Source organism: Grus americana, chromosome 14 (assembly GCF_028858705.1).
Source record: "Grus americana isolate bGruAme1 chromosome 14, bGruAme1.mat, whole genome shotgun sequence".
Classification (NCBI taxonomy): Eukaryota; Metazoa; Chordata; class Aves; order Gruiformes; family Gruidae; genus Grus; species Grus americana.
Genome location: NC_072865.1, coordinates 6,656,581 through 6,682,355, shown reverse-complemented (window position 1 = coordinate 6,682,355; position 25,775 = coordinate 6,656,581). Strand labels below are relative to the sequence as shown.

At 57.3% G+C, this 25,775-nt stretch overlaps 1 protein-coding gene across 1 annotated transcript in view; it reads left to right on the top strand.

Annotated features, from left to right (window-relative positions):
- Positions 1-4,645: 4,645 nt before the first annotated feature.
- Positions 4,646-25,775, top strand: part of PDGFRB (platelet derived growth factor receptor beta) — a 34,312-nt gene continuing 13,182 nt past the window's right edge. Inside the window, exons 1-13 of the mRNA XM_054841837.1 lie at positions 4,646-4,841; positions 5,017-5,173; positions 18,761-18,838; positions 20,345-20,641; positions 21,087-21,356; positions 21,631-21,758; positions 22,108-22,282; positions 22,867-23,059; positions 23,272-23,387; positions 23,887-24,013; positions 24,175-24,386; positions 25,154-25,248; positions 25,525-25,657. Coding sequence (XP_054697812.1) covers positions 18,790-18,838; positions 20,345-20,641; positions 21,087-21,356; positions 21,631-21,758; positions 22,108-22,282; positions 22,867-23,059; positions 23,272-23,387; positions 23,887-24,013; positions 24,175-24,386; positions 25,154-25,248; positions 25,525-25,657 — 1,795 coding nt within the window. The 5' untranslated portion in view covers positions 4,646-4,841; positions 5,017-5,173; positions 18,761-18,789. The remainder of the gene's footprint in view (positions 4,842-5,016; positions 5,174-18,760; positions 18,839-20,344; positions 20,642-21,086; positions 21,357-21,630; positions 21,759-22,107; positions 22,283-22,866; positions 23,060-23,271; positions 23,388-23,886; positions 24,014-24,174; positions 24,387-25,153; positions 25,249-25,524; positions 25,658-25,775) is intronic.

Genomic DNA, 25,775 nt, shown 5'->3' with positions numbered 1-25,775 from the left:
CCATGGAGGAGGCACTCATCCCAGGAAACCAAGCCCTGCCTTGTCCCATGGCTTGTTCTGAACCTGCACCATGGTTTCAGCAGGACAGGGAGATGCCCACAGAGAGTCGAGATGGTGCCTCCCCTCACTCCCCTTTCCGCCCTGAGCCTCCTGCCCCACCACCTCCCCGGCAGCCCCTTGGGCCCGTGGCTTCCCCACTCCCCCCAACCCCTGTTGCTCCTGAAGGCAAACCCATGGCCTCAGACCAGCGCATCCCAGAGCTGCGTGGCCCCACGCACACCCCAGCGCAGCCAGCACCTTCCTCCCATTCCCCAGCTTCTCCTGCCACCCTCCTGCAGCGGGAGGAAAGGGAGAGCAGAGCGTGTCTCCTATGCATCATTCCTTCCATACACCTTTGGAGCAGCATCCCAGAGAGCAAGGGAGGGATGAGGCAAGCACAGATGTCCCACCAAATGTGCCGAGAGCATCCCCTCCTCTCTGGCAATGGAGACATCAGTGCAACCCTCTTGCTGAGGACAACCCCCTGTCCCAGCTCCATTAGCCCCGCTGCAGACTCCCACATACCCTTTGGCTTCTCCCGGATGCCTGAACTACATCTCTGCCGGCACGTTGTGTCCCTGAGCTGAGGAGGGCTCTGCAGAGCTGGTCTCCAGAGGGATGGGTTCTGGACTGGGATGCAAATCGACTTACTGCCAGCCATACAGCCCCCCCTCCCCTCCCCAGGATCAGCTTTCCTGGCAAAATGCAAATGCCACAAATCTTGGGACTATCCTCAAAAGGGCACTGGGGACAGGGACACACGCTGGCATCTCTCATTGCTTTCCAGCACGTGCAGGGCCCCTGCTCTCACTGGGTTGGTGATGCGATTTGGGAGACGCGGGGTCCCAAAGGTGGCTGGGGTCTGGCAGGGAGCGTCCTGGCTGTGCTTCGCCCCTTCACCACATTTCAGGCACTGCGTAAGCAGAGGGTTAACGATTCCCACATTAAGTGGCTGCAGATGTGTGGGAAAGTCTGGGGCGACCGGACGGCATCGCTATTAGTATTCACCCAGGAGCCTGCCGCTGCCTCCCGGGGCTCCGTGGAGCACATTTAATACTGAGCCTTGCTGTGGGGGTTAGGAAGAGTGCATGGGACGGGGGCGGAAAGGCCCCCAGGTGGGGAAAGGCAGTGGGCTAGCATCCTCTGCCACTGGCTAGTGCCTCCTCCGAGAGCCCCAACCTACAGGGGATGTAGGGGACAGGCCAGCATCTGTAGGGACACAGGACCATATGGCGTAGGGCTCCGTGCTACCTCCTGACACCACCATTGCCCTGTAATGCCTGTGACCGGCGTTCACGGTGCTGCAGGATGCTCCCCAGCTCAGGATGGTCCCCAGCACATGGTGCTTGGCCATATGGCCACTCTGGAAGGAGGCCAGCACTTTCTGCCTCCCTTTCCTCCCTGGGCACTGCTGTCACCCACCGCCACCCTAGCAAAGCAGGACCATGCACAGGGTAGGGGTTCCTCTGGAGGCCAGGGCAGAGCTCTGGAAAAGGCTGGATGAAATCTCCGTGTAGCTCTCCCCAGGGCCCAAGAGCTGGATCCAGCCAGGAGCAAGTGCTGGCAGCTGCTGCGCTGGATGGGTTGCCCAGATGTGGTGCCGTGCTCCCCAGCACCCGCTGCTACTCTCTTGTGGTCTGTGGCTCAACACATTAGAGCAATGCTGAAATTTCTGTGATGACTTGGAGTTGATAGAGGCTTGGAGGAACCGAAGCCAGGAGTGAATCTGGCCTTTGTTAAACCTTCAGAGAAGTGGGAAAGATCAACATCTTCTTTCCTACCTGCCTCTCACCTGCTGGCACATGGGACTTGTTGCTGACTCCAGCACGGCTGTTCCCACCATCATGTTGGGTCACCTGGCTCTGGCGTCTCTTCTCCACGTCAGGCATGGGATATGGGCTTTTTCTCATGGTCCCAGCTCCGCCTGGGATGGGGCAGAAGGTCGGAGAGCTGCTTTGATCCAGGTGATGCCAGAGCAGTCCAAATGCCCCAAAGTGTCCCTATCTCAGTGGCTGCTGTCCCCACCAGAAATGTTGCATTATGTGACCCCAAGGCCCCACTAGCACTTAACGATGCTTATAGAGACTGGAAATCTCAGCCGAGGGTGGGTGGCTCTGGCAGCCCACACTGCAGCTGTCCCAGCCCTGGGGGAATCACTAAGTCCTGCAAGCACCACAAATGGGGGTGCAGGCACCAAAAATAGAGGTGAGCAACGAAGAGGGGATGAGGCAGAGGTAGCTGAGCTGCTCCCCTCCACCCACGCGCTTGCACAAGCGAGCCCCTCCGGCTTCAGTGCTTCCTCCGAGCTGGCCTTTCCCAGGAGCTGCCATAACCCCGACACACTGTTCCTAAACAAAATGCGCAACCCTGGACACTCCCTGGGGATGTACAGCACGGGCTGCCGTGTGCTTGCCAGGATGCTGTGGGCTCTCCAGCATCCCAAAACGATGAACCCTGGCCTTTGCAGACTTCTCCTGGGAGACGGTTTTGTTTGCCCAGGTTGTCCCTGCTCCCAGCCCGTAGGTGGGCATCAGGGTCATCTGTTTGCAGGGAGGAGAGGGGGAAATATGTCCCACCTCGGGATCAGGATGTTCTGCCCTCCAGCATGGTCCGTGCTAGCTTTTCCACCCCCTGCTCACCCCAGGTAGCCCATCCCCAGTGCGAGGGGCCCAGCAGGATTGTACCAGTGGGTTTCTCCTTTTCCTGCTGTGCTGGGAGCAGTGATGCTGTCCTTGAAGGGGGGACGCTGCCGGGAAATAGCTCTGCTGAGCTATTCCCAGCAGCCCACATGTCCGCACGCATGGACCCGTCAGACACGTCTTTATCCCTTGGGAAAAGTGTCGGGAAGAACCATGTGCGCAGCATGTTCCCCCTGCCGCCTGCCCCCCATATGAGCCGCTCTCACGCTCGCCGGCTCCTCTTCTGCATGACAGACCATCTCAGCTCTGGGGGGGCTGCCAGGGCCCCCCCAACAGATGGCTGCCACCACGTCTGGAGTTGGGGAATCTGGCCAGCCCGGCGCAGGGGTGCAGCGGGGGCTCACCCAGCCATCACCGCTTCACCTCCCAAGCAGCCTGGCATAAGAGCCCCTCCAGCTCCCGGGGGGCTCCCTCTCCAGCATCCTTCCTTACCCCAGCCTCCCTCTCCTGCCCGGGCTCAGCCAGGCCCGCATCTCCCCTGCCCTGCCCACGGCTGTGCCTGCCCGGCTGCCAGACCCTGCCAGGCACAGAGCCAGCACGCGAGCCCCGTGCAAAGTGCTGCTCATTGCGTGTGGATAACCGGGGGTGCCGCAGCCCGGCTCTCCTCGCCCTCCATGGCTGCACGGAATAAAGACCTTCTTCCCCTTTGGTTTTTCATCGGTGCAAAGAAAACACCAAGATAATGGGTGATAAGTGGCAATCTCTTGGGCTTGTCCAGCTGGGGAATCATTAGCCATGCCCATTGTGCAGGCGTTCATGAGCGAGGCAGGAGGGGATGAGTCTGCCTTGCAAATAAGCCAGGAACACAGATTTCAGCAGTGTTGTCTTTATGGGAAGGGCTTTTTCATTCTTAGAAAGGAAAAAAAGGAAAGATAGAAAGGTATCTTTTCAGGGGAGCCTCCTTTTTCAGGATAACCAGTGCATTTTTGCAGTTTTTCTTGTTTGGATCAGACAAAAGCACATCCCCAAGATGGAAACAGTGGCAAGAACTGATGGGTCAAAAGACAGTTTTGATCCAAAGAGCTTCTGCACCTTGTTACAGTGCCAAAACAAATTGTAAAAATATCCCCTGTTGGACAAACGATAATGTTTTGCCTATTGAGAAATTCTCAGAGACTTTATTAGAACTCATCACGGTGTGGGGAGGATTTAAAGCAGTTTCATCAGTTGGCTTCCACCCCTCCAGGGCAGGAGGGATGCAGGACATCTGAAATGATGGCATGGCTGAGGTGGAAACTCCTGATCCCTCTTCCAGCTCCGTGCCCCTCAACAGCCCAAACAGCCCCAAGTCCCCAACCAAACCCACCCTCTGCCACAGCATCCCACTTGCACAAGTCCTTTTATTCCCCTTTCTAGAAAATAATAAAAATAAAAGGACTGGGAGGGTGCGTTGGCGGTCCCGGAGCAGCCGTAGCCAGCCGGGGGTCAGCGGGGCGGGAGGCGCAGTGCCGGCACGGCCCGGAGAGGCGTCCGGGGGGAATACGCAGAGTCGGTTCAGTACAGGCCTTCTTTAATAAAAACATGAGTCAGCTGCTGGCGTGGGCAGCGGATTTTCTAAACATCCCCTCATATCCTGAGAAAGGGGGAAAAAAAAATAAAAAAAAGAAAACGGGAGGGGGGGGGCGGCTTGAGGGGGAAAGAAAGAAAAGAAAAGAAAAGAAAAAGAAAACAGGGAAAAAGGCCAGAATTGAAAGCAGACACAGGGAGAGAGCAGCTCCTTCCCTCCGGTTTAAGGAGGCGAGAGCCGGGCTGGTCCGGGCTCCTTTTGTTTCCCGTTAGCCGGGTCCTGGCCGCTCCCCCTGCGGCAAAACTCCCCTCTCCTTGCAGCCACTTTGGCTTCTCCTTCTTTTTTAAAAATCCCCCCCCTCCCATCGCGCTCGTCTGCCGGGCTTTAATCGAAAGTTTTGCTCTGCAAAGGGTCCCCGCAGAGGGTGGAGGGAGGAAGTCGGAGGGACTCTGCTCCTCATTGGCGAGGCAGCCTCCCCCCTTCCCCTCCTCCCGAGGTCTCTTTTATTTATACACGCACACACACACGCGTGCACATCCCTCCGCCCGGGGCTTTGCTCCACGCCGGGGCCCGAGGCGGCCGGACCCCCCTCCCAGGTGGGCTGGGGGCTGCCCAGGGCACCGCTGAGATGCGGTAGAGGAGCAGAGCGAGAGCTTGGCTGCAGCCCAGCCCTGGCACAGCCTTGCCTCTCCTTTTGATTTGATTTTATTTTTTTTTTTCCCCTCCTCCCCTCCACTTCATTTCTTCCCTTCCCTCTCTTTCTCCTTTAAGTGGAAAAGCCTTGCCAGCTGGGGAAGGCTGGGAGGGCAGGGAGAGCCTCGGCAGGCAGCAGATAAAGAGCGTGGAGGAGGAGAGGAAGGAATTTTGGGGCGGCCAGCGCCTGTGGGACGTGCGGCACCAGCGCTTGCCTGGTGGGACCCTGCCCAAGGTAAGCCCTCGTGTCGCCCACCTGGGTGCCAGCTCGCCTTCTGGATCTCTGGCCGGGAAACCTCCGGCTGGAGGTGATATGGACCCCAGGGACCCTGTCCCCGAGCTAGCCCTGTTACTCTGGAAGGGGCTTTGCTCCTCTGCAAGGGGCTTGCACCCCAAAACGCCCCACCAAGCCCTGGGGAGGTGATGTTTGGTGGAGAGCGGCCGAGCTCTGTGACATCCCATAGGAAAAAGCCATCCTGTCAGCTCTTGCCAGGTCCTGGGCTGGGATGGCTATGGGGAGCCAGGGGGACGCCGTGGCTGTAGGGCAGGTGGGGGGACGTGGGGTCCCATGGGACCATGGGAGCAGGGCCCGGGGGATCTCTGCTTCTCCCTGGGCAGCTCGGTCCTTCCCCGGATCACAGAGTTACCCTGGCTCTCCCAACCCAGTGGCTCCGGGAGGGCTGAGGTGTGGGGGGGTAAGAGGCTGCTCGCCGTCCCCAGCGAGATGTCTTTTAGAGGCATGAGTGTGTCCTGCTGCAGAGCTGCATCACCGCAGCGTTAAACCATCCGAACACACCCATGGTCATCCCTAAATGCATGGTGCTCTTAGGACCACGCTGGTTCGATCTCTGCTCTTGGTGGGACTCCTGTCCCCACGGGCCAGGCCAAAGCGTAGAGGGACTTCCGCGAGCCCTGCTGGGGCCTGCACCCTGGCGTGCTGGGTACTGGAGAGGGGAGAGCCTGGTAAAACCCTTCTAGGCATGGATGTGGGTAACTGCTTTGCTGTCCCAAGAGCCCAGGAGCTGAGGGCCTCCAGCAGGCTGGAGCTGGTCTGGAGTGAAGCTGTGCTGACACAGGCAGCCCCAACAGCCCAGGGACAGGGGGTTGTGTGCCCCATGGGGCTTTGGGGGTCACACTGGGACCACTGTGGGCTTGGAGCATCCAGCTCGTGCGCTCACCTGCCAAGAGGGAGACTTTGAAAGCAGGGCTTAGGGTGGAAAGGGATGTGCTGCTCCATCCCTGCCCAGAGCACCTGGGGCTTCTGCTGAAGCAGTGGGCAAATAGCAAATAGCTAAAAGGAGTCAGTTTGGTGTGCAAACCCTGTTTGCAGGGGCTTGGCAGTCCCCAATCGGTTCAGAGGGTCTCTCATCGATGACAGTGACCAGCAATGTTGAGGCTCAGGGCTCCACAGGGCCTTTGAGGGGTCGGTTGAAGGGTCATTTCCCCATCAACACCCTGCAGGGAGAAGGTGCCTGTGCACCCCATGTTCTCAGGAAAGGGGCATGTTTCATTCAGGCAGCTGGAGCCAGTGGCAAAGACACGGCTCTGCCTGGCAGAGGGCATGTGCTGGGCTGGCTTGGTGGGGGAGCCACCAGGTAGCCACCCCAGTTGGCAGCCAGCAGCCAGCCCTGGGCAAGGTCTGACATGAGGCTTGAAGTCATACCTTGACATTGATGTCACCCAGGCACAGGTGTGCTGTGGCCCTGGTGGCAGTCGCCAACTCTGGATGGTGTCCCTGGGTCCAGAAAACATCTCTGGCTCAGTCGGTGCATCAAGAGCTGTCAGCGTTTCGGAGAATCACCAAGTCACAGTGACCCATTTGCAGCACGCAAAGGGCTTTTCTCTCTCCCTAAAGCCGGCTGTCCCTTCCTCCAGCTCAGCAGCGTGGAGGGTCCTCACTGAAGGAGCAGGCGGTGGGACCGCAGCCACCTGAATACCTGCCCTTGGCTCATCTCCGCATCCCTGCACAGGACTGGTGGTTCAGGGTGCCCGCGGTCCAAACAGGGAGCATGATCTGAACACAAGCACAGCCAGCCGTAACGCTGCAGTCAGGGAGAAGTTAGCCATGGCTTGTTGTCCAAAGTCCTGGGCATTTCTAGTGGGGTCCTGCAGGGCTCTGGCCTGGGCTTGGTCCTCTACAATTGATGGATGAGCGCACGTACTAAATTCTGGGCTGGCGCCACGCTGGGCAGGCAGCTGGTGTGTGGGCAGATTGGTGCACGGGAGGATCCCAAGGGCTCCAGGAGGAGTCCGGCATCAACCAGCGACAGAGAGCTGTGACAGCATGCTGCCATTAGGAAGGAAATATTAAATGGCCGTGCATGATCTTGGGAGCTAACAGCCCAGGCAGCTTGTAGGGTGGGAAAGGATCTGGGGGCTACAGTGGACACAAAGCAGATTGTAGTGTGGTGTGGGGAAACCTGCAGCTCTTCTTGAGCACATGGGGTGGAGGGAGCAGGTCCTCCCCAGCGAGCGATGCCAAGCACTGCAGCAGGGAGGCACACAGAGTGGAAAGACTCGGGGTGAGCACGGGGGGTGATGAGAAGCCCAGAATAGGCTGTGGAGGACTGGAAGAGGGGTTAATGGGGCTGGTTGGGCACTGGGAGGACTGCACGCAGTCTTCATGCACAGGAAAGGTCACTGCAAAGGAAAAAGTTAGCTTTCAGGGGAAACATTTGTAGGTTTAAAGACATAAGGCTGGGTGCCTTCAGCCCTGCAGGTTTCAAAGGACGTCAGGAAAACCTCTGGCTGGGGAGAAGTGGGCGCTGCAGCAGGGCAATGACCCCATGATCTCTTTCAGCCTCATTTTTGATGGGGCTGAGACAGGATTCCCAAGTTGTTCAGAACAACGCTGTTAGGAAGAGGAGAGCACTGAGCCCTTCTCCAGGACTAGGGAAAGGCGAAATTGTCTTAGTGAGCACTAGAGGAAAGCTGAGGTTAGGAAATGCTCTCTAGCTGTGAGAGTGATGCCGTGCAAGAGCCCACGTTGGCTGGCCAAGGCATCACCCGAATGACGGACAGGTGTGACCGGCCGCTGCCAGAGGGTCCAGGCAGGGACTCCTGCACTCAGCTTCATGCTGGGCAAGGTGGTCCCTGAGGTCCCTCTGCCCCGGTGTCTGATGCCATGCTGAAGCAGGATGGGATTGCAATGGAGCTCATAGGGTGAGGCTCCGGCAAAGTGTCTTCCTGGGATGCAGCGGCAAAGGGCAGGGAGCAGAGAGGCCGCGCGGTGGCTGAATCCCGTGGGGTTGCAGCCGCCGGTGCTGGCAGCAGAGGCTGCCTTTGGCCCAGAGCTGGAGGGAGCTGGGGACCATGCGGGCTTGGGGCTGGCTGGATGCATCCTATCGCTGCGAGGGAGGATCCGGGCCAAACACTTCGTAGAGTTTGTTTGTTTGTACTTTAACCAAGGGAAAGAAATCCCCTGGAGAGGAGCTGCGAGGGGAGGGTATAGACTGGGTATTGTTTCCTGAGAGGCTGGAGCAGCTCCAGGAGGCTCCTTCCGCTCCACCAGGCAAATTGGACATAACAAGGCTTGTTTTAGGGGTGGCTGTTTCCCCTCCTCCTCTCCCCAGTTGCCTAATTAGGCTCCTGGAGCCAAGCACACCTCTGCCCTGCTCTGCTCCCGCCAGGATGCCTCCTCCTGGAAGTGCAGTGCTTCCCTAGCACCACGGGGGACATGGAGCAAACCTGGCCGGGACAGGGACAAGTGCCGGGGGTGTAGAGAGGGGTGCTGGGACACGTGTGATGCACTGAGCAAGGTGGTCCCGTGGGTCTCACACCCTCCCAGCCTGGCAGCAGGAGACGTACGGTGATGTGCTGCCCCTCGCACCCTGCTTTTCCATCGTCCCTGGGCGCACACCTGGGACGCAGGCTGGGACATGCCCTGATCTGTGTTTGTACCCTTCTCCTGCAATCACCAACCTGCAGGGCCAGAGGACCGTGGTGTGGAGAGCCTGTGCAGGGAACAGGCAGCTCACAAAACTCCCACGGAAAGGTTGCTGCCAGGAAAGCCAGGTTGGTGTAGTGTGAGTGGTGTATGCCCTGCACCCACGGGAGGACTCATCCTTCTCCAGGACATGCCCACAGGGGCACCTGCTCACCAGTCCAGGTCTCCACTAACACCCATCCTGTGCTCTTCCCTGGGCTCAGCGAGAGCTGGTGTGCGATGGGGCTCGTAGGAGGCTTTGGGGTGCAGGAGCAGGGAAGGGTTGGAGAGCGCAGGGATGTAACACGGTACCATGCTGGCTGTCAAACCCCAGGCTGCAAACCAGGAGGCAGATGGAATAGGAGGTACCTTCTCTCTCTTACCGAAGGGGATTTCTCAGCACCAGGGCTGCTCAGGGGGACAAGGGTCCCAAAGCAGGCAGCAGACAGGCAGGCGACAGGCAAGCCTGCCCCTCGGTGCGAGGCCCCATCCTGTGGTCCCTCTGCCTCCCCCCTTCTGGTCCGTCTACCATGCACAAGAGTCTGTGACTGAAATCTTAATGCTACCAAGACACAGTAATTGGCACCAATTAAATTGCTACATTCATGTTTGAATTGCTTTAACTGGCGAGACACACTGTCTTATTTATACAAAAAAATATGTTTGCTTGTGGGTTTGTCTGAACCGGGGCCAGCAGAAAATACACCATTTCGAGCCCCGCTCTCTGAAAGCGCATTCTCTGCTTGCAAACTGGAAGTCACCTCAGTTTCAGCCTTTGCTGAGCAAACAGTTGCAGAATAGAAACCCCGCTTTCCTCGGGGCTGAGCACTGCCGGCATCGCGAGAAGGATCCCCTCCCCTCTCCCCGCAGGCAGCTGCCAAGTTTCACTCTCTGGCCTGGGAGCTGTTTGGGAGAACATGGTCTGATTCAAGGAGGAGAACCGGTGCATGGAGCAGGACTCGGTGTCCAATTTAAAGCTGAGAGCAGGGGTGCTGGCAGCTGCCAACCCCAGCGCCGTGTCCTGCCTTGGCTTCTCCTCCGGAGGATGCGTGGGGCTTTGGTGGCAGGGGCTGTCTGCGGAGGAGAGCTGATTTTTGCTCTGTGACTGAGGGGAAAGGAACCGCTGGAGGTTATAAAGGACCCTGTGTGCAGGATGGCAAGCACGGTTCATGCTGCCTGGCCAGAGCACGTAGGAAGAGGTTGTCCAAGAGGGAAGCATCCCCCGTGCAACTTGTGGTTGAACAGGGGACGTGCTCGGCTTTCTGTGCCTCCCCACTCCAGAAAGCTCCACTGCTGCCCCCAGGTCCTGTTGTTCTAAGGAGGTGGGAGCCAGACCCTCGTTGGTGTGTGATTTCCTGCTGGGGGTCCGACCCAGCCTATCTGTGTAGCTCTCCCATGGTTTAAGCTTGCCAGCAGGCAGGAGGGGAGACAGGGGGTGAGGGTGCTGCCCCCAGCACTGCGGTTAGCCGTCTCTGTGGTCCTGGTGCTGGGTGCCACCACCCCCATCTTCTTATGGAGGAGGGGGCAGGATCAGCCCCTGGCACCAAGAGCTGCACCAGCAGCTGCTTTTTCTCCTTCTCAGGAACCCAGAAGTAGCAAAGCCAAATCAAACACACCCACCCTCTGAAAGCAGCCTCTGCCCTTCACACCCCAGCACTGCCTGGCCCCATCCTCTCCCACCCTAGCCACAGTGTCACACTCCTCTCTGGCTCCCACAGATGGGCAAAAGGTGCCCTGACCGCAGAGCTGGTGAGTGCCTAATCCTGGCCACGAGAGCCTAAACCCCAGAACAAAGCGATTAAGCTCAGGTCCCTCGCAGGCAGCCGAGAAGAGCCGACACATCCACGCAAATTATCTCCTCCTCCCCAGCAGATCCACGTCTCAGAAACTTTCAGAGGAAGATCAGGTTGCTTATCCTTTGGTGGGATATGGGGCTGATAAGACCACAACACTGACTGGGCTTTGCAAAGCCCCTGTATCCTACTGGAGCTCAGGATGGCTCTTTTTCTCCTCCTGCCTCCATCGCCCTCCCCTTGCAGCTGATGATTAGTGGTTAATTAGGGCCAGCCGGGACCTTTGGCTCCAGCCCTGGCCCCACCACAGCAGCCACCCTTGAACAGCAACAGTGAGCAGGTGATGGAGACGCCGACATGCTGGGGACTGTTTTCCTCCTTGCATATACCTTGGCAGAACGCTTCCCTTGAATCGCTGCGGGAAGGCAGACACAGCTTGCTGGCAGCCGTGGCACGGGAGCCAGGAAAGCCCTGGGGGTGCCGAGGCACAGGATGAGCAGCCGGGACGGTGCCTGATCCTTGCTCCCACATCCCCTGCTTCCCCTCTCCACTCTGCCGGCAGTGGGCAAAAGCAGCGGGCAAGTGGATGGGCTCTGCTTGGAGAGCCCAGACCCATCCATCCCCACATGCTCAGGAGCTGGGACCCCCAAATATTCCTGTTTGGGGAGAGAGGGGCCAGAGAGCTCTTTGAGCCACCATTACCGGCCAGACCTGTGGCTTTGTAGTTGGAGCTGCCTGTTCCCAGGGCCAGTGGTGAAGCGATGCAGGGAACTGCGTGGGTCCTGGCGCGTGGTTTGGGTGCCCTGCAGCCATGTTCATAACTCCGTTGCTCGCGTGCTCGGGAAGCAAAGTGGTGTGTTCTCCCTGAAGTGTCTTTGCTCTCAGAGGCAATGGAGAAATTGGGGGATGGACACGGGCAGCCCGGGCTGGGCTCTGTCACATCTTTAGAGCAGCCTGCTAGAGAGGGGCACTGGGAAGGGCTGAAATGCTCCCCAGGGGCACATTTGTGCCCCCTCAGGGGTTGTCACACCACAGGGGGTGAGCCCCAATGCTGTGCAGAGCCCTGCTCCCCGCACCCGGTGTGAGCATCCCCGGTGGTGCACAACGCCAGACTTCAGGGCTGTGCTCCAAGATGCCGGCCAGCACCATCACAGACCAGCCCCAGCACCACCATGGCCCTGGCACCCACCGGCTGCCCTAGCGAGACCAAGGGCGGCAGGATTCGGCCGGGGCGAGGAGCAGGGTATGCAGCAAGGGACAGCCAGGCACCGCATCCACCTTGCCCGGCACGCAGCAGCCGTTCCTCCCAACACCCCCATCCCCCCTTCCCCAGCCCCAGGTGAGCCCTGGTCCTCGCCCAGGGTTTTCCCACAGCCCGGGCCAAGCTCACAGGCTCCGGGGAACAGCCCAACCAGCCCCAGGACCCGGCCTTTCCTCCGAAAGCGGAAGCGGGGGAGCATGCGCATCCAAAAGGGCTACAAATACCAACACTCGGGGCTGGGGGATTATTTATAATGCTGGCACCTCTCCAAACAGATGTTTTGTTTTATTTTGAACTTGCGTTAAATAGGTCACTCGTTTCCTCAGTCTCCCATGGGCTTAAAATGGAGGGGGAAAGAGGGGGGATTAGGGGTGAGAGAGCAGGGCTCGCTGTGGTCCCACGTCCCCCCCATGCCAGCTCCTTGCAGCAATGTGTTGCGGTGAGCCTGCGGCTGGAGGTTTGCTGGATGGTGTGCGTGGATGTCACGGTCCCCCCCGTGCTCAGAGAGGGAGGATGGCTGCAGCTGAAATGGGGCTGCGTGGGTCTCGCCACCCCACCCCATTCCTCACATGGTTGACCCCAGGGCTGCTGAATCATGTCGTCGGGGCTCAGTGCGGACTCGTAATCCTCCCCGGGAGCCTCCCCTCCTGCTTTGGAGTCATGGTCCTGATTTTTGGCTTTCTGGCAGATGCTGTCAAAGCCTGCGACAGCCCAGAGGAGGCTGGCTGTGCTAGCTCATGTCCTGCCATCTGCTGCGGGACCAACATCACCACGACCACCTTCTCCAGATGCCCCCAAAGCTGGGGACCAGGGGTGCTGGGCAGGGGCTCTGCTCATGCCAGCCCCGGTTGCTGCAGCAGAGGCAGGCAGCAGAGCCGTCCACGTGTGTGGGCACGGTGGCTCTGAGCTTGTACTGCAGTGAAGGTGGCATCTACCCCTGCTTTGACCATCTCCTAGAGAGCTTGGTCTGCACCAGGGATCAGTGGTTGTGGCTTTGATCACCTATTCACAGAGCTCTGGCAAAACTGCTCAGAGGCTTCAGGCATTTGCAGCGCTGCCTGCAAGAGCTTGCAAAACCTCACCTCTGTGTGACTAAAAGAAACCCCCAAACCCAGGCATGTTGCAAACAGGCACCCAGGGCTCTCAGCACCCCTCGGTCTCACCAGCGCCTGGGTAAAGCCTCAGGACCTCCTTGGCACTGGCAGGCAGCCCAGCGAGGAGGGTTTTGCCCTCAGGCGTTCATCCCTTGGGCAGGGATGGCTTGTGGGACCCCGGGGACTCCCCATCCCCTCTGCTCCTCAGCCTGGTTTCAGATTTCCTACCTCTGTGTTTTATCAGCAGCTGTTTATGGGCCTTGGACGACAGGCTCCCCATGTGTGTGCCCTGCCTAATTCTAGCCATGTGCTGGGAAAAAGAAAAAGGGCTCTGTGATGATAATCTGGCCTGTGAGTAAACGCGGTGTCATGGGAGCCGAGGGACCCCAGAGGAGAGATGTTGCAACTCGGGATGGTTCCAGCCAAGGGGAAAAAAAAACCCAAAAAAACCTTGCTTAGTTTTATTTAGATTAAAGGGTGGGAAAGAAGCAGTCGCGGAGGCTGGGGGAAGGGTGGCAGAGGAAAACAGGACAAGCCAAGGAGTTTCACTGCCGGACAAGCAAGTCTTGGGTTTCAGGGGTCGTCAGCCTTTGCTCGAGGAGCTCTTTGCCTTCAAAAGCGGGGCCAGTGCCCCCCCGACCAGGAGAAGCCCTCGCTCCCTGGCTGCGAGCGGCATTGATCATGGGATCCATACGGGGCTTTTTTTATTGCATACGGGCACCCATGATCTCATTTAATGACTCAGATGCGCTTAGACAAAGAAGAAATAAAGTATATTTTACTTCCCGCTAATTTGCACCAGATGTCCCTGGCCTGCTTGGCAGGACGGCGGGACCAGCAAGCATTGTGGGAGCGCCTGGAAGCACAGCCCCAGCAAGACAAGGGGCTAGAAATAGAAAGCCAGAGGAAAAGAAAGGACCGGCAGCTGTGTGAGAGGCCTGGCTTCACTTCTCCGCTCCTTCCTTCGCCGCGGCCGTGCCGCTGCCAGCCGAGATGCCCTCGTGGGGTGGGATGGCAGCCAGCACCTCTGCCCAGCATTGCTGGAGCAGGGAGGCTCAGGCCGGGGGAGCACGGCTGGGGGAGAAGAGCAACATGGGGCAATGGATGCAGGAATTGCCCCTGGAAATGCACATGGGATTTGCTGAGAAGGGGCTGTGCACCCTGATTTCCAGCAGACAGCACATCTTGCTGGTCATTGATGGTCTGTAGTGACCAGAGCTCCTTCCAAGGTGGCTATCAGGGCAGCTGTGGCTGCTCCCCCCCCCCCCCAGCATGCTGAGCCATCCCCTTCTCTGTGCACCAGCTTTGCAGGCTGGTTCCCAGCTCCCACAGCTCGGGGGTGCTTGTGGGACCCCCATACTGGTTCTCCGCAGGGCATTAGTGGCTGCAGAGGAGAGGCGAGAAACGTGGTGTAGGCACGCTCAGGAGGAGGGCAGTGGATCAGGAGGATCTCCTTGGCATGGATGCCTATCTGTGTAGCTCTCCCATGGTTTAAGGCATTTTCAGGGCTGGAAATGGCCCCGTCCCCCACGATCCGTGCTTGGGGATGGGCAGTGCCATGCAATGCTCATGCCGGCAGTAGCTGCCGTGCGTGCTGAGATGCTCTGCTCTGGGAGCAAGCGCAGAGGGAAGAGGTGTGGCAGGGCACACCAAGCAAAGTCAAAGGAAATTCTTGCCTCCTTACCCAAGAATAGTCAAGACTGAGCCCACACAACATGTTTTGGGCATTAGCAAAGGCATATTTGGCTTACTAGCATCCTTAAACAAGAGATAAGTCTGGAGTGGGGGAATGGTAATAAATCAGTAAGATTTGGTGATGCTTGAGCTCCTTAGCAAGGCACTGAGAGGTGGGAGGCATGGCAGAGATGGCCGAAGGAATGGTCCTGCCTAAATAAAGGTGGGCCCATCCCCAGCAGAGGCTGGATACGTCTCTTCCTCCTATCCAAAACCCTGGGCGTAGCCCTGCTCCCGCAGCAGAAATTCCTGTCCAAGTTCATCAGCCACAGAGGCATCAGCCCCCGGCTGCCACTGGCAGCAGCGAGCGGGGGAGTGGGAGAGGAGGTGGAGGACAAAGCTCAGCTGTCATCAAATTTGGGATGCAGGAAAAATGGGAGCGGGCTGCTCTGGAGAAGCTGCGAAGTCATGAGATGAGGAATCATGAGACTTGAATCCCGGTCGCAGCCTGCTGCGTGGCCTTGGCCGTGCCGTTTGACCTCTCTGCTCTGGCCCTCGCGCCTGTGTCCTGGCTGTGAGAGCATGGCTCCACGGCCGTCAGAGCCCGGGGTGCCCCCTGCACAGCACTGCTGCTGCTCGGGGATGTCAGTGCCCCCCATTTATGCCATCACCCCTCACAACACGCTGCAAAAGCACGAGGCCAGAGATGTGCAAATAGGCTTTCAGCGGTGCCTGGCCCCAGCCAGTGATGGGACACTTTCCTTTCACCAGTGCGGCAGTGGGCTGGGAAACCCACAGCCCCAGAGCTGGGTCAGCTCTTATCTCACCTGCAAAAGCTCCACGCTGCTCTCGGAGGAGGAGCAACTGCCGGGTGCATTCCTGCAGCCACGCGTGCAGCGTGCTGGCCGGGCTGACATGATTACAGAGGAGAGATAAGGACAGACAATGTGGCTGCGTGACTGGGAAGGGACAGTTGTCTGTATCTGTGTCTCGTTTGGACCCAAAACCCTCCCAGACATCCCTGGGCAGCAGCATGGAGGTGAGCAGAGACGCGGCGTGCGAGCTGGTGGGGAGCCATCCTCCCCCACGGTGCTCGGTGGAGCCCCAGCGTGGCCCCGGGGACCCAAGCCCCCGGGACAGCCGAGCCACCCCACAGGCTTGTGGGGCTGAGTGTGGGCGCGGGGCTGCATCGCCCAGCCAGCCCAGCCTCCCTGCGAGCCAGCTGACCTCCCGTCTCCTCTCCCAGCCAAATTCCTCTTTTAGAATAATAAACAGTTCTGCTGAAGAGAAAAGCTCCCTGCCCTGCCAGGCCAGGGACAGCTTGCCCTTGCATCACGGTGCCAGAGAGGGGCAGAGGGGAGGTCTGTACCCGTGCTGGTGGGGAGGACAGGATGATGAGGGGTGTAACGTGTGGATGGAGAGCTGGACCTCAGTGGCTGCAGGGTGGGGGCCTGAGTGACGGGTGCTGGACTTGGCATTGCTGCAGGACCTCCCTGGCTTCCAGGCATGTGCCAGGATGAGTGGAGGCAAATGGTCCCATGGCTTGAAAACGCTCAGGTCCTGGCCCGTCGGAAGGATGTAGGAGTCTGAGGGGTCCGTGGCACCCTGCTCACCCATAGGGCTGGGAGGAGACAATCCAAGGCAGCTGAGCATCGTGTAGGTGCCTGTGTTTGGGTCCCTGGGTGGGATAATGTCTGGGTGCCTGGTTTTGGATCACTGACTGGGGCTGCACCCACCTCATCTCCTCCTAGTCTGGCACTCATAGGGTGCATCTTATTGCTCTTGCTGAGGACAAAAGCTGAGATTGAGGAGGGAAACAACAAGTGCTCTCAAGGCTGGCAGTGAGCTGGGTGCATTTGCATCCCTTGTGAAACGCCTCTGTGCACCCACATGCGCAAGCACATGTGTCCCCGTGACAGGGAGAGAGGTTTGTCCTTCTGCTAACCAGGCTCTGCGTGCATCCTGCAGGACAGGCAGAGCTCAGCATCTCCGAGCATGCCTCTCGCCCTGGCCAGAGCAGACAAACAAGGGAGAGGTCACCACTCTTTGCAAGACGTTGCCACCCTCCCACTCTACTTGGGAAGCATCTCCAAGAAAAATGCCTTTCTGCAAAACCAGCAGCTTTATTAAAACCAGCTATGAAGACAGGGGAGGTGGCCAGAGGCGGCAGGCGGAGGCTGCAGGGCTCTCACTGCTCGCTGAAGCAGCACCCATGCTAGCCCAGCACCAGCATGTACCCGCGTCTGACTCCCCAGCTCTGGCAGAGCAGTGGTTTGCCCCATCAGCGATCCTGCAGAGATCACTGGTGGAGTGAGGGACCTGTCTGTGTGGGGAGAGGAAGCCAAGATCTCACCTGCAACAGGACTAACGGTGACAGCCAGGAAGTCGGACAGGCAGCTAAAAGCTGGGCATGAGCTTGGGAAGACCCTAGCTGCTGGCAGGTGGATATTGGGGGGGTACACAAATACAGCCTGGCTTGTGCATGCTGGCAGGGAGGGGTGAAAGGAGAGGATCTCAGCTGTCCTTACAACCCTGAACATTGAATAATGGATGAATCGGACACCTCTGTAAAGAGGAATTGGGAAATAAATCTAATTGTTCTCATGGCAGTGCTTTGAGGGGCAGCGAGATTAGTTTGTCCATGCTCCTCCTCTCTCCCGCAGGTTGGTGCTCTCTGAGGGCAGGTGCAGTGAGGTCACATTCATTTACAGCCTGAATTTCATCTCAGTCCTTTCATCCTACCCACCCCCAGCTCTTCCCCAAATGCAGAAGAGAGAAGGAGTCACAGAAGGGTTTTCTGGACTGGGGAGAGGGAAGCGGCTGAATAAGCTGGAGACCTGGAAGGATTTTCTGGTAGATCAGACTTTTGTTGAGCCAAAGCAAGAGAATAATAAAAACATCTGACAAGGGCACGTCATTTAAAAACCATTTCCTCCTTAACATCAAGCAGACCAGGAGGCCACTCCAGGGCCAAGAGGCAGCAGAGCCACTCAGTAAGAGACGGTGCCTGGGGCCAGGTCAGCAAGCCCAGATTGCCACTAGCCGTCCTCGTGCCTGGCGAGCTGCTCCCCAGACCACCGCGCTGGCATCACAGGGACTTCTCCTTGGAGTCTGGCTTGGGAGCAGGTTCAAAATGCCTCTTGCACTGGGAGAGGGGAGGTGGCCTGGCAGCAGGGCAAGAGCTCAGCCCCAGATTGCAGCATGGCTGAGCTGTGAAGTTCAGCTCCGTGCAGAAACATCCCCAAGTTCAGGATTGAACTCATTTCCCCCCAGCTTTGTCCAGGCACAGAGGAAGCCTTTCCCCTTACTCTTCCTCTTGTTAGCTTCTTCACTTTGCTTTTCAGAAATACTCGTCCCCATCCCTGCAGGCGTGATGGGGAGAGTCATTACATGGGGGACAGACCCCACTGCTTTTGGGGAGCTCTGGCCTCATCTGTTCTGGACTCTCAGTTTGCACCAGGGAGGGCTGAAAATGCTCCATGGAAAAAATTTCTTGAGAAATGTTGATAAAAGGGACTTTTAACTAAAAAGCCCTCTTATATATTCCCTTAAAATATATATATTTAAAAGTTAAATACAAGAAAGTCATTTTTTGTGAGGTTTCTTTAGACTTGTTTTATTTCATTGGAAGGAGCAGAAAATGTGGGAGGGTTGGAGGGGGATCTGTTTTCTAGCAAGTTTTATCTCACTGGGACTGAGGGAAGCAAAAACTAAGGGAAAAAAAGGCAAGCGGTAGAGCAGAGGGAGGGAGGAAGGCAGGGCTCTGCAGCGGGGGGAGCGGCATTTCGAGCAGGGATGAGCAAGAGTTGACACAACTGCTGGAGCCTCCAGCAAAATCCCTGTTTACCACTGGGAGATGCTTTAGAAACAACTCCTTCTGCAGATCCGGCGTGAGGGGGAACCAGCCACCCTGCTGGGAGGGAAAGGCTGAAAACTGGAAAGAGATGGGAGGTTTCTGAGGCAGAGAAGGGAGGCTGGGGTTTGGGTGGGGGCTCGGGGACCCCCCTGCCTGGGGCAGCCAAGGGAGCCCTCCTCTGCCGGCAGTGCTGCGCTCATCCCGCTTTGCTCTTGGCAGGATTTGGCCGCCGAGCCACGGAACCCACCATGCTGTGCCCCTCTCTGAAGGCATCTCTCCAGCTCCTTGTCCTCACTGGTGAGTGCTGTGGCTGGGGAGGTGTGGGCAGGATTTGGCCCTGTGTGGGGATGCTGCCCTGAGCTGCTCATTCCAGGGCAACGGGGAGGAAAGGGGTAATGGCACAGGGGTGCACAGCATGCTCCAGACGCATCTGTCCCTCCTAATGACTCGGGTCCATCAGCTCGTGCCGACCCAGTCCTACGGCAGGGTGGATGTAAAGTCCCCACCTGCATCATGCTGATGCACAGCTGGGTGGAAGGAGAAGACCTTTGCAGAGGGAGCACTGCCAGGTGCGCTCAGCCTATAGCAGACAGCCGAGAACCCACATTACTTGGACATCATGGACACCCCCACCGCAGGAAGGATTCGGTCAGGCCCCATATATACAATAACCCCCCACAGCAAGGCAACAGGCTGGATCTGGGCTGTTTACAGCATGGCTGCGAGTCCCTGGGGGCTGTCCCCAGCTGCCCTGGCCACCCGTGGGGACACCGAGGAGGAGCATGTGTCCCAGCTCCACTGGGACATCTGGGCAAAGGGTGAAGCAAGGAAGCTGGGAGGGACACGGGGAGCCATTCAGGAAGACCTTGCCTGCTCTATTGCTTCCAAAGGATTTCCTGCAAGGTTTTGCTTTCATTCCTTTTTCACTTTCTTGTAAACTGACATTGTTTCAGCCTAGTCTGTGTCCCATCTGACCCTGTTCCTCTGGAGAGGCAGCCAGCAGAGCAGAGAATTGCCCGTCCCCTCCTCTCCCCCTTGCCCACTAAATGCATGGCCTTTCCAACCTTTGAAGGTGCATCTGAGACCTACCTCTCCCTTTACAGAGACAGGCTCATTTTAGGGTCAGTAGTACTATCTATACTGTCAGCTCCCCAGGCCATCTAGATTAGCTCATAGGATGCATAAAAGCCAAGAATGCGAGCAAACATTTTGGGGAGGCCCAGGTCACCCCCATTTCCAGCCCTGTTCCCACCAAGGATGCCCTTTGGACTGGTGCAACAGCGTCATAGCGTGGCTGCCTCCCAGCACAGCTCTGTTCACACCCACAGTTTCAACGGCTGCCCCAAATCCCTCCTGAGCCAGCCTTCTGCTCCTCACCACCCAATGACACTGGGCAGCACTGGGCGGCACCGAGGGTGCAGTTACCTCGCAGAAAGGTTGGACGGGGGCAGACATAGTTAAAGCATAAAATGGGGAGTTCTCCACCCAGCATTGCCACAGACAACATGGGCAACTTTGAACATTGCTAAAGCCTGTGATGTCTTATTTCCTCTCCAGTAAGGTTTCCAGGCAGTACAGGGAATGAAGGGTGACCCACCAAGGTCTAGGTTGACAGGACATTTCTGAGGAGAGCATGTGTTTGTCAGTGGTGGCTACGCCAAGGAGGACAAATCCAGGAAGGTTATTTTTCATTGTAAAGGCTGACACTACAAACCAAATACATTGGCATGAGGTTGTGCTCCAGCGTGCTTCTGCTTGGATTTCAGAGGTATCCAATGTGATCTCATCTCCCTCTTCTCTCAGGTCTGCTGGAGATAACGTCGGGGGGTAGTGGACTGCACGTTGAACCCGGAGACACTGAGCTTGTCCTTGACCTCCACAGCACCTTCTCCCTCTTGTGCTATGGGGACAGCGTGCTGGTCTGGGAACGGGAGGGTCAGCCCCTTGCCGCCTCGCTGGAGCACAGGGATGGTGTCTTCGTCAGCAATCTCACCCTCAGGAACGTGACGGGCCGTCAGACTGGGGAGTATGTGTGCACCTACAGCCCTGACCAGGCTCCAGAGCCAGTGGAGAGGAAAGCCCTGTACATCTACGTTCCAGGTAGGGGGACAGCATGTTCTTGTCTCTGCATTTCCACAGGGTTTAGCAACCAAGAGAAAGAGGTCTTTGAATTATCGTTCTGTCTCCAAGCACCTGGCCTCCCAAAATCCTTCCTCCCATTGCAGGAGAGCCCTCATGGCAGGTCATCTGGCTGTGGCATGTCTCTGGTATGCCAGGTCATGGGAGAGGCCCATGAGTGGTGTGTTGGGACACGTGGTGGGGGAGGCAGTGGTGCTAGGAAGCAGTGTCTGCGTCTCTCACCCTCCCAGGAGAGCTTTGGCAAGCCCACAATGCGGCAGCTCTACTTTGCCATGAGGAGAAGGGAAGAAGCATTCCACCAGTCTGGAGACAGAGCCCTGTGTTGGAGCAGTCTTGGGGAAGCACAGAGCAGCCCTGGTTCAGCTTCAAGTAGCTTTCTGTAACCAGTGTTCCCTCTCTCCCACAGATCCCTCCCTAGTCTTCCTCCCCACAATCACCTCTGAAGAGCTCTTCATCTTCATCACGGGCTACACAGAGGCCATCATCCCATGCCGTGTGACTGACCCACAGATGCAGGTGACCCTCTATGAGAAAAAGGTGGAGAACCCCATCCCAGCTGCTTATGACCCACAACAGGGATTCAAAGGCTTCTTTGAGGATAAGACCTACTTCTGCCGGACAATCGTGGATGACCAGGAGGTGGATTCAGACACCTTCTACGTCTACAGGATCCAGGGTGAGCTGCCATTGTCTTAGCATACCTGTGCACCTGCTGTGGCCCAATGGCAGGGGACAGCAAAACTCTCCCCCTGTCTCCTTAGCAATGCTCCTGATCAATTTGGAGGCTGGATTTAGTCCTGTCTCCATTAAAGAATGGGTTCTGCCAAAATGTCAGCTCCATCCCTCAGGGAAGAGACTTTCCAGTGGACCAGTCCACCCAGGATAAATGGACTGGGTGGCCACTCATCCCTTCCTTCATTATTCATTCCTTTCTTTCACCTTTCCCACAGTCTCGTCTGTGAACGTCTCCATCAGCGCAGTGCAGACCATAGTGCGTCAGGGAGAAAATGTTACCCTGATGTGCACCGTGAGCGGCAATGAGCTGGTCAACTTCAACTGGGATTATCCCCGTAAGCAAGTGAGTGCTCCAGCCCTACAGGCTCCAGAGAGCAGCTCCAGCCTTCACCCAGATGTCCCATGGCAATCACTCATCAGTATCCTCGGTGAAGCTTCATAGGAAGCTCCACCCCATGGCAGAAGCTGTGGGATGCTGCTGCTGCCACAGTGGGAGGCTTGATGGGGAGATCCTTGGATGAAGGCTATCTGTCTCAGTGGCCTCTGCTCAGTGCATGTTCCCTGTCCCTCTGGCAGCCAGACTGGGGTCCTCTACCCCCTCCTCCCCCCTCCCTGTGAGTCTGGCTTTGCAGCTCCAATGGCAGAACATGCTCTTGACTTCTCAGACTGTATCTCCTGTCCCTGTTGTGCAGGCAGGGAAGGCTGTGGAGCCGGTGACTGACTTCCTGCCTGGATCCACCCACGAGATCCGCTCCATCCTCATCATCCAGAATGCAGAGCTGGAGGACAGTGGGACCTATGTCTGCAATGTCTCTGAGGGCTACCATGAGAAAACGGACCGGAAAGACATCACAGTCCATGTGATTGGTACGTCGCTGCCCACGCGCCCAAAGCCAGCAAACCACACGGGTGTCCAGGCAGGATGTCCCAGAGTGACACCCTCTTCCCTCCGCGCAGCCTTCAGCTCTCTCCCTGCCTCGCTTCTGCCCTACATAACCATGGCAAAAAGCCAACCCTCAACCCATGTCACCCCTGTGCGCTTCTTGGCTTCAAAACATCCCAAATCTCCCACCATAGCTTTTGTGACCCTTTAAGACACTTGAGAATATGGGTAAGAGCTCTTCTGTACTGTACAGTGCCAAGTGAGGTCATATTGTCACCTCCCATCTGCATCTGTCCTCCTTTCGTGTGATTTGAGGGAACCTGCCCCATCTCCACAAGATAACAGCCTTTTCCCCGCACGCTGCCTTCCCCATGAGCTCCTCTGCTCCAGTTTGGCTCTGCACCCACTCCCCTCGGACAGAAGCCTGAAGCCTTGAGGGATGGATCTGGAGCTGCCCCACCACTTCTGGGTGTTCGGAGTGTTTTGTTCCAGATCCACATTTGTCCAAAGGGCTGGAGAGGGGGTTGTTTCTCTCCATGACCCCCCTATCCCTCCTGCCCCCTCTCAGAGCATGGCTTTGTGCGCTTCCACACCCGCCTGCCCAGCACAGTGTACGCCGAGGTCCACAAGAGCCACACCATCCAGGTGGAGGTGGAAGCCTACCCTCAACCCAGCATTGTGTGGCTGAAGAACAACAAGACGTTGGCCATGGAGAGCAGCAGTGAGTTCACCATCACCAGCAGGAACCTGTCAGAAACCAGGTGAGGACCCATCATTCCTCACGGGGGCGCAAGGAGGGGATAATTCACAAAGCAACCTCCAAATTGCTGATCGGACGTGGTTGGTGGTTGAATGCCTTTCTGTGAGTGAATTTCAAGCATGCTTCAGATGGGTGGGAGCTGGTTGCCTCTGAGCATTGTCAGTCCCCAGGTACCTTCCCACACCCATCACTCTGGGACTGTATCTCCTCCAGGTACCAGACGGCTCTGGTGCTGGTGCGGGTGAAGCAGGAAGAAGGAGGATTTTACACCATCCGGGCTTCCAATGAGGATGATGAGCAGGAGCTGTCCTTCCATCTGCAGATAAATGGTGAGAATGGGCATGCAGACATGGGGCTGAGAAGTGTGGGGGCAGTCTCAGGGCATGGCTCCATCTTTTGCTGCAGGACCCTCTGGTTGAAGCTCTTCCTCCTCTGACTAAAGTTCAGAGTGGTTTTGATTAAAGGAAGAGCATTTGAGCAAGGAACATGCTCGTTTGCAATGTCTCACACTCGGTCTCAGAGCAAGGGGGACTGGGAGGCAGTGCAGACACCAGCAGCTTGGCCTTCATGCCCTGGCCCAAGGTAGTAGATGCAGAAATGATTGCACAGCTCTAATATCCAGGAATTTCCCCTGTGCTTGCCTGTGGCCTCCAAGCAAGATAGATGGGGGCAGGTCTCCTCCATAACCCCCTCAAACCTTCCTCTTTTTGCTGTTAGCTTTTCAAAAATAAAACATGATTGATGCGATGAGTCCCACCTCACTGTCTAACAGTCATTGTCTGCAGTCAGAAGGGAGGATTAATTCCCATCACTGTCTCTTGGTTTCAGTGCCAGCCAAAGTGGTGGATCTCAGGGAGAACAGCAGTGCCAGCAGTGGGGAGCAGACTGTAACATGCTCTGCTGAAGGCATGCCCCAGCCAGAGATCAGCTGGTCTACTTGCAGTGACATCAAATGGTAAGTGGAGTGATGGAGCCCATGGAAACGGCTGGACTCTTGCATTTATTAGAATAGTAGACTATTATTTATTGTATTCTGCTGGCCCACACGCCCGGGCATCCCATGGTGGCATGTGGTCCCAGCTGCCTCTCAGGTGCCTTTATCCTCCCCTGGACCAGGTGCAGCACCAAGGGACAGACCACTCGGCTGCTGGGGAACGAGTCCGCAGAAATCAGTCTGCAGACCAACGCCACGTACCACGCAGAGCTGCAGGTGTACCGTGTGAACAGCACCCTGCAGCTGCACAGGGTGGATGAGCCCCTGCTCCTGAGATGCACCGTGCAAAACTTCCTGGGCACCAACTCCCAGGACATCACTCTGGTCCCACACGGTGAGCAGTGAGGGAAGTGTCTGAGCCAGTGGCAGGGAGCTAGACTTTTCTCTCCATGTCTGCAGCCTGGAGGTGCTGGGAGCAAGGACTGTCTTCTGACGACTGCAGTCCTCAGAGGCAGGAAACCTGGGTATTTCTGCCCAAAGCGAAGCCTCCTTTGGGTTGAGCAAGAAAGGCTGCTCCAAGAAGACTCTGGAGCCCTTAGGTCCATTGGCCATGGACCTCTTCCCACCACTGGCGGTGTCATCCCTCCATGGAGGCAAGATGACAGTGCCTGAGCAGGTCCCCCAGGTCTTGTTATTAGCCTGCGGGTCACTAGATGGTGCCACGGACTCGAATATCCATGCAGTGAACATCCCAAATATGAGGAAGAATGGTCTAAGCCCAGGCTCGGAGCTGTTAGCTCTCCCCCAAGCAAACCAGCCCCGCTAGCTCCTTACACTCTCCCATGGTCAAACTTCTCCCAAGGCAGCAAGCCCTTCAACAGGCAGTAACAACCCACCACCCCATTACCCCTGGGGGTGCCGGCCCTGCAAGTGCTGGGCAGTTCTGTCCAGGAGGAGAGGATAGGGACTGCCCCCACCCAGAGGAGAATTCAAGGTTAATGTCTGGGGGGGGTAGGCATGTAGCAGGAGGGGGACAGAGGCTATAGGAGGGAAGAAGAAGGGTGCAGGGATAGGTCTGTGCTGCTGTCCCCTCCTTTCCCTAGGGTACTCAGGCCATGTAGAGGTGGAGGAGTCTGACTGCTGTTCCTGTTATCATTGTAGCTTTGCCATTCAAGGTGGTCATCATCTCTGTCATCCTGGCCTTGCTGGTCCTCACCATCATCTCCCTGATCATCCTGATCGTCCTGTGGCAGAAGGTAAAAGAGGAGAGTGTTCCCAGGCTGCCACGATGGTACCCCTGTGTTAGGGTGGCTGGGAAGAGCAAAACTGTGAGCTCTTGCTGGCATGGGCTTGATGATATCCCACCTGTGCTTGGGACCATGGGCCTCCATCAGTCTCTGCATGCCCCTGGCATCTGTAGGCTAGATGGGGAATGAGGCAATGGCTGCAGGGACCAAAGACTCCCTAACAGAGCCCTTCCACATCCTCCATGCCCTCTCAGATCTCTCTTTTCGCTTTGCTCCCCTTTCCAGAAACCTCGTTATGAAATCCGCTGGAAGGTGATTGAGTCAGTCAGCTCCGATGGGCACGAGTACATCTATGTGGATCCCATGCAGCTCCCTTATGACTCCAGCTGGGAGGTGCCCAGGGACAAGCTGGTGTTAGGTAAAGGCTCTGCAGGTCCCACTGATGGACCCCTGGGGTCCTGGCTGTCTGGGGGTGATAGGTTTGGGATCTCCAAAAGAGACCAACCCAGAAAAGGCACAGAGATCCCTGGAGATAC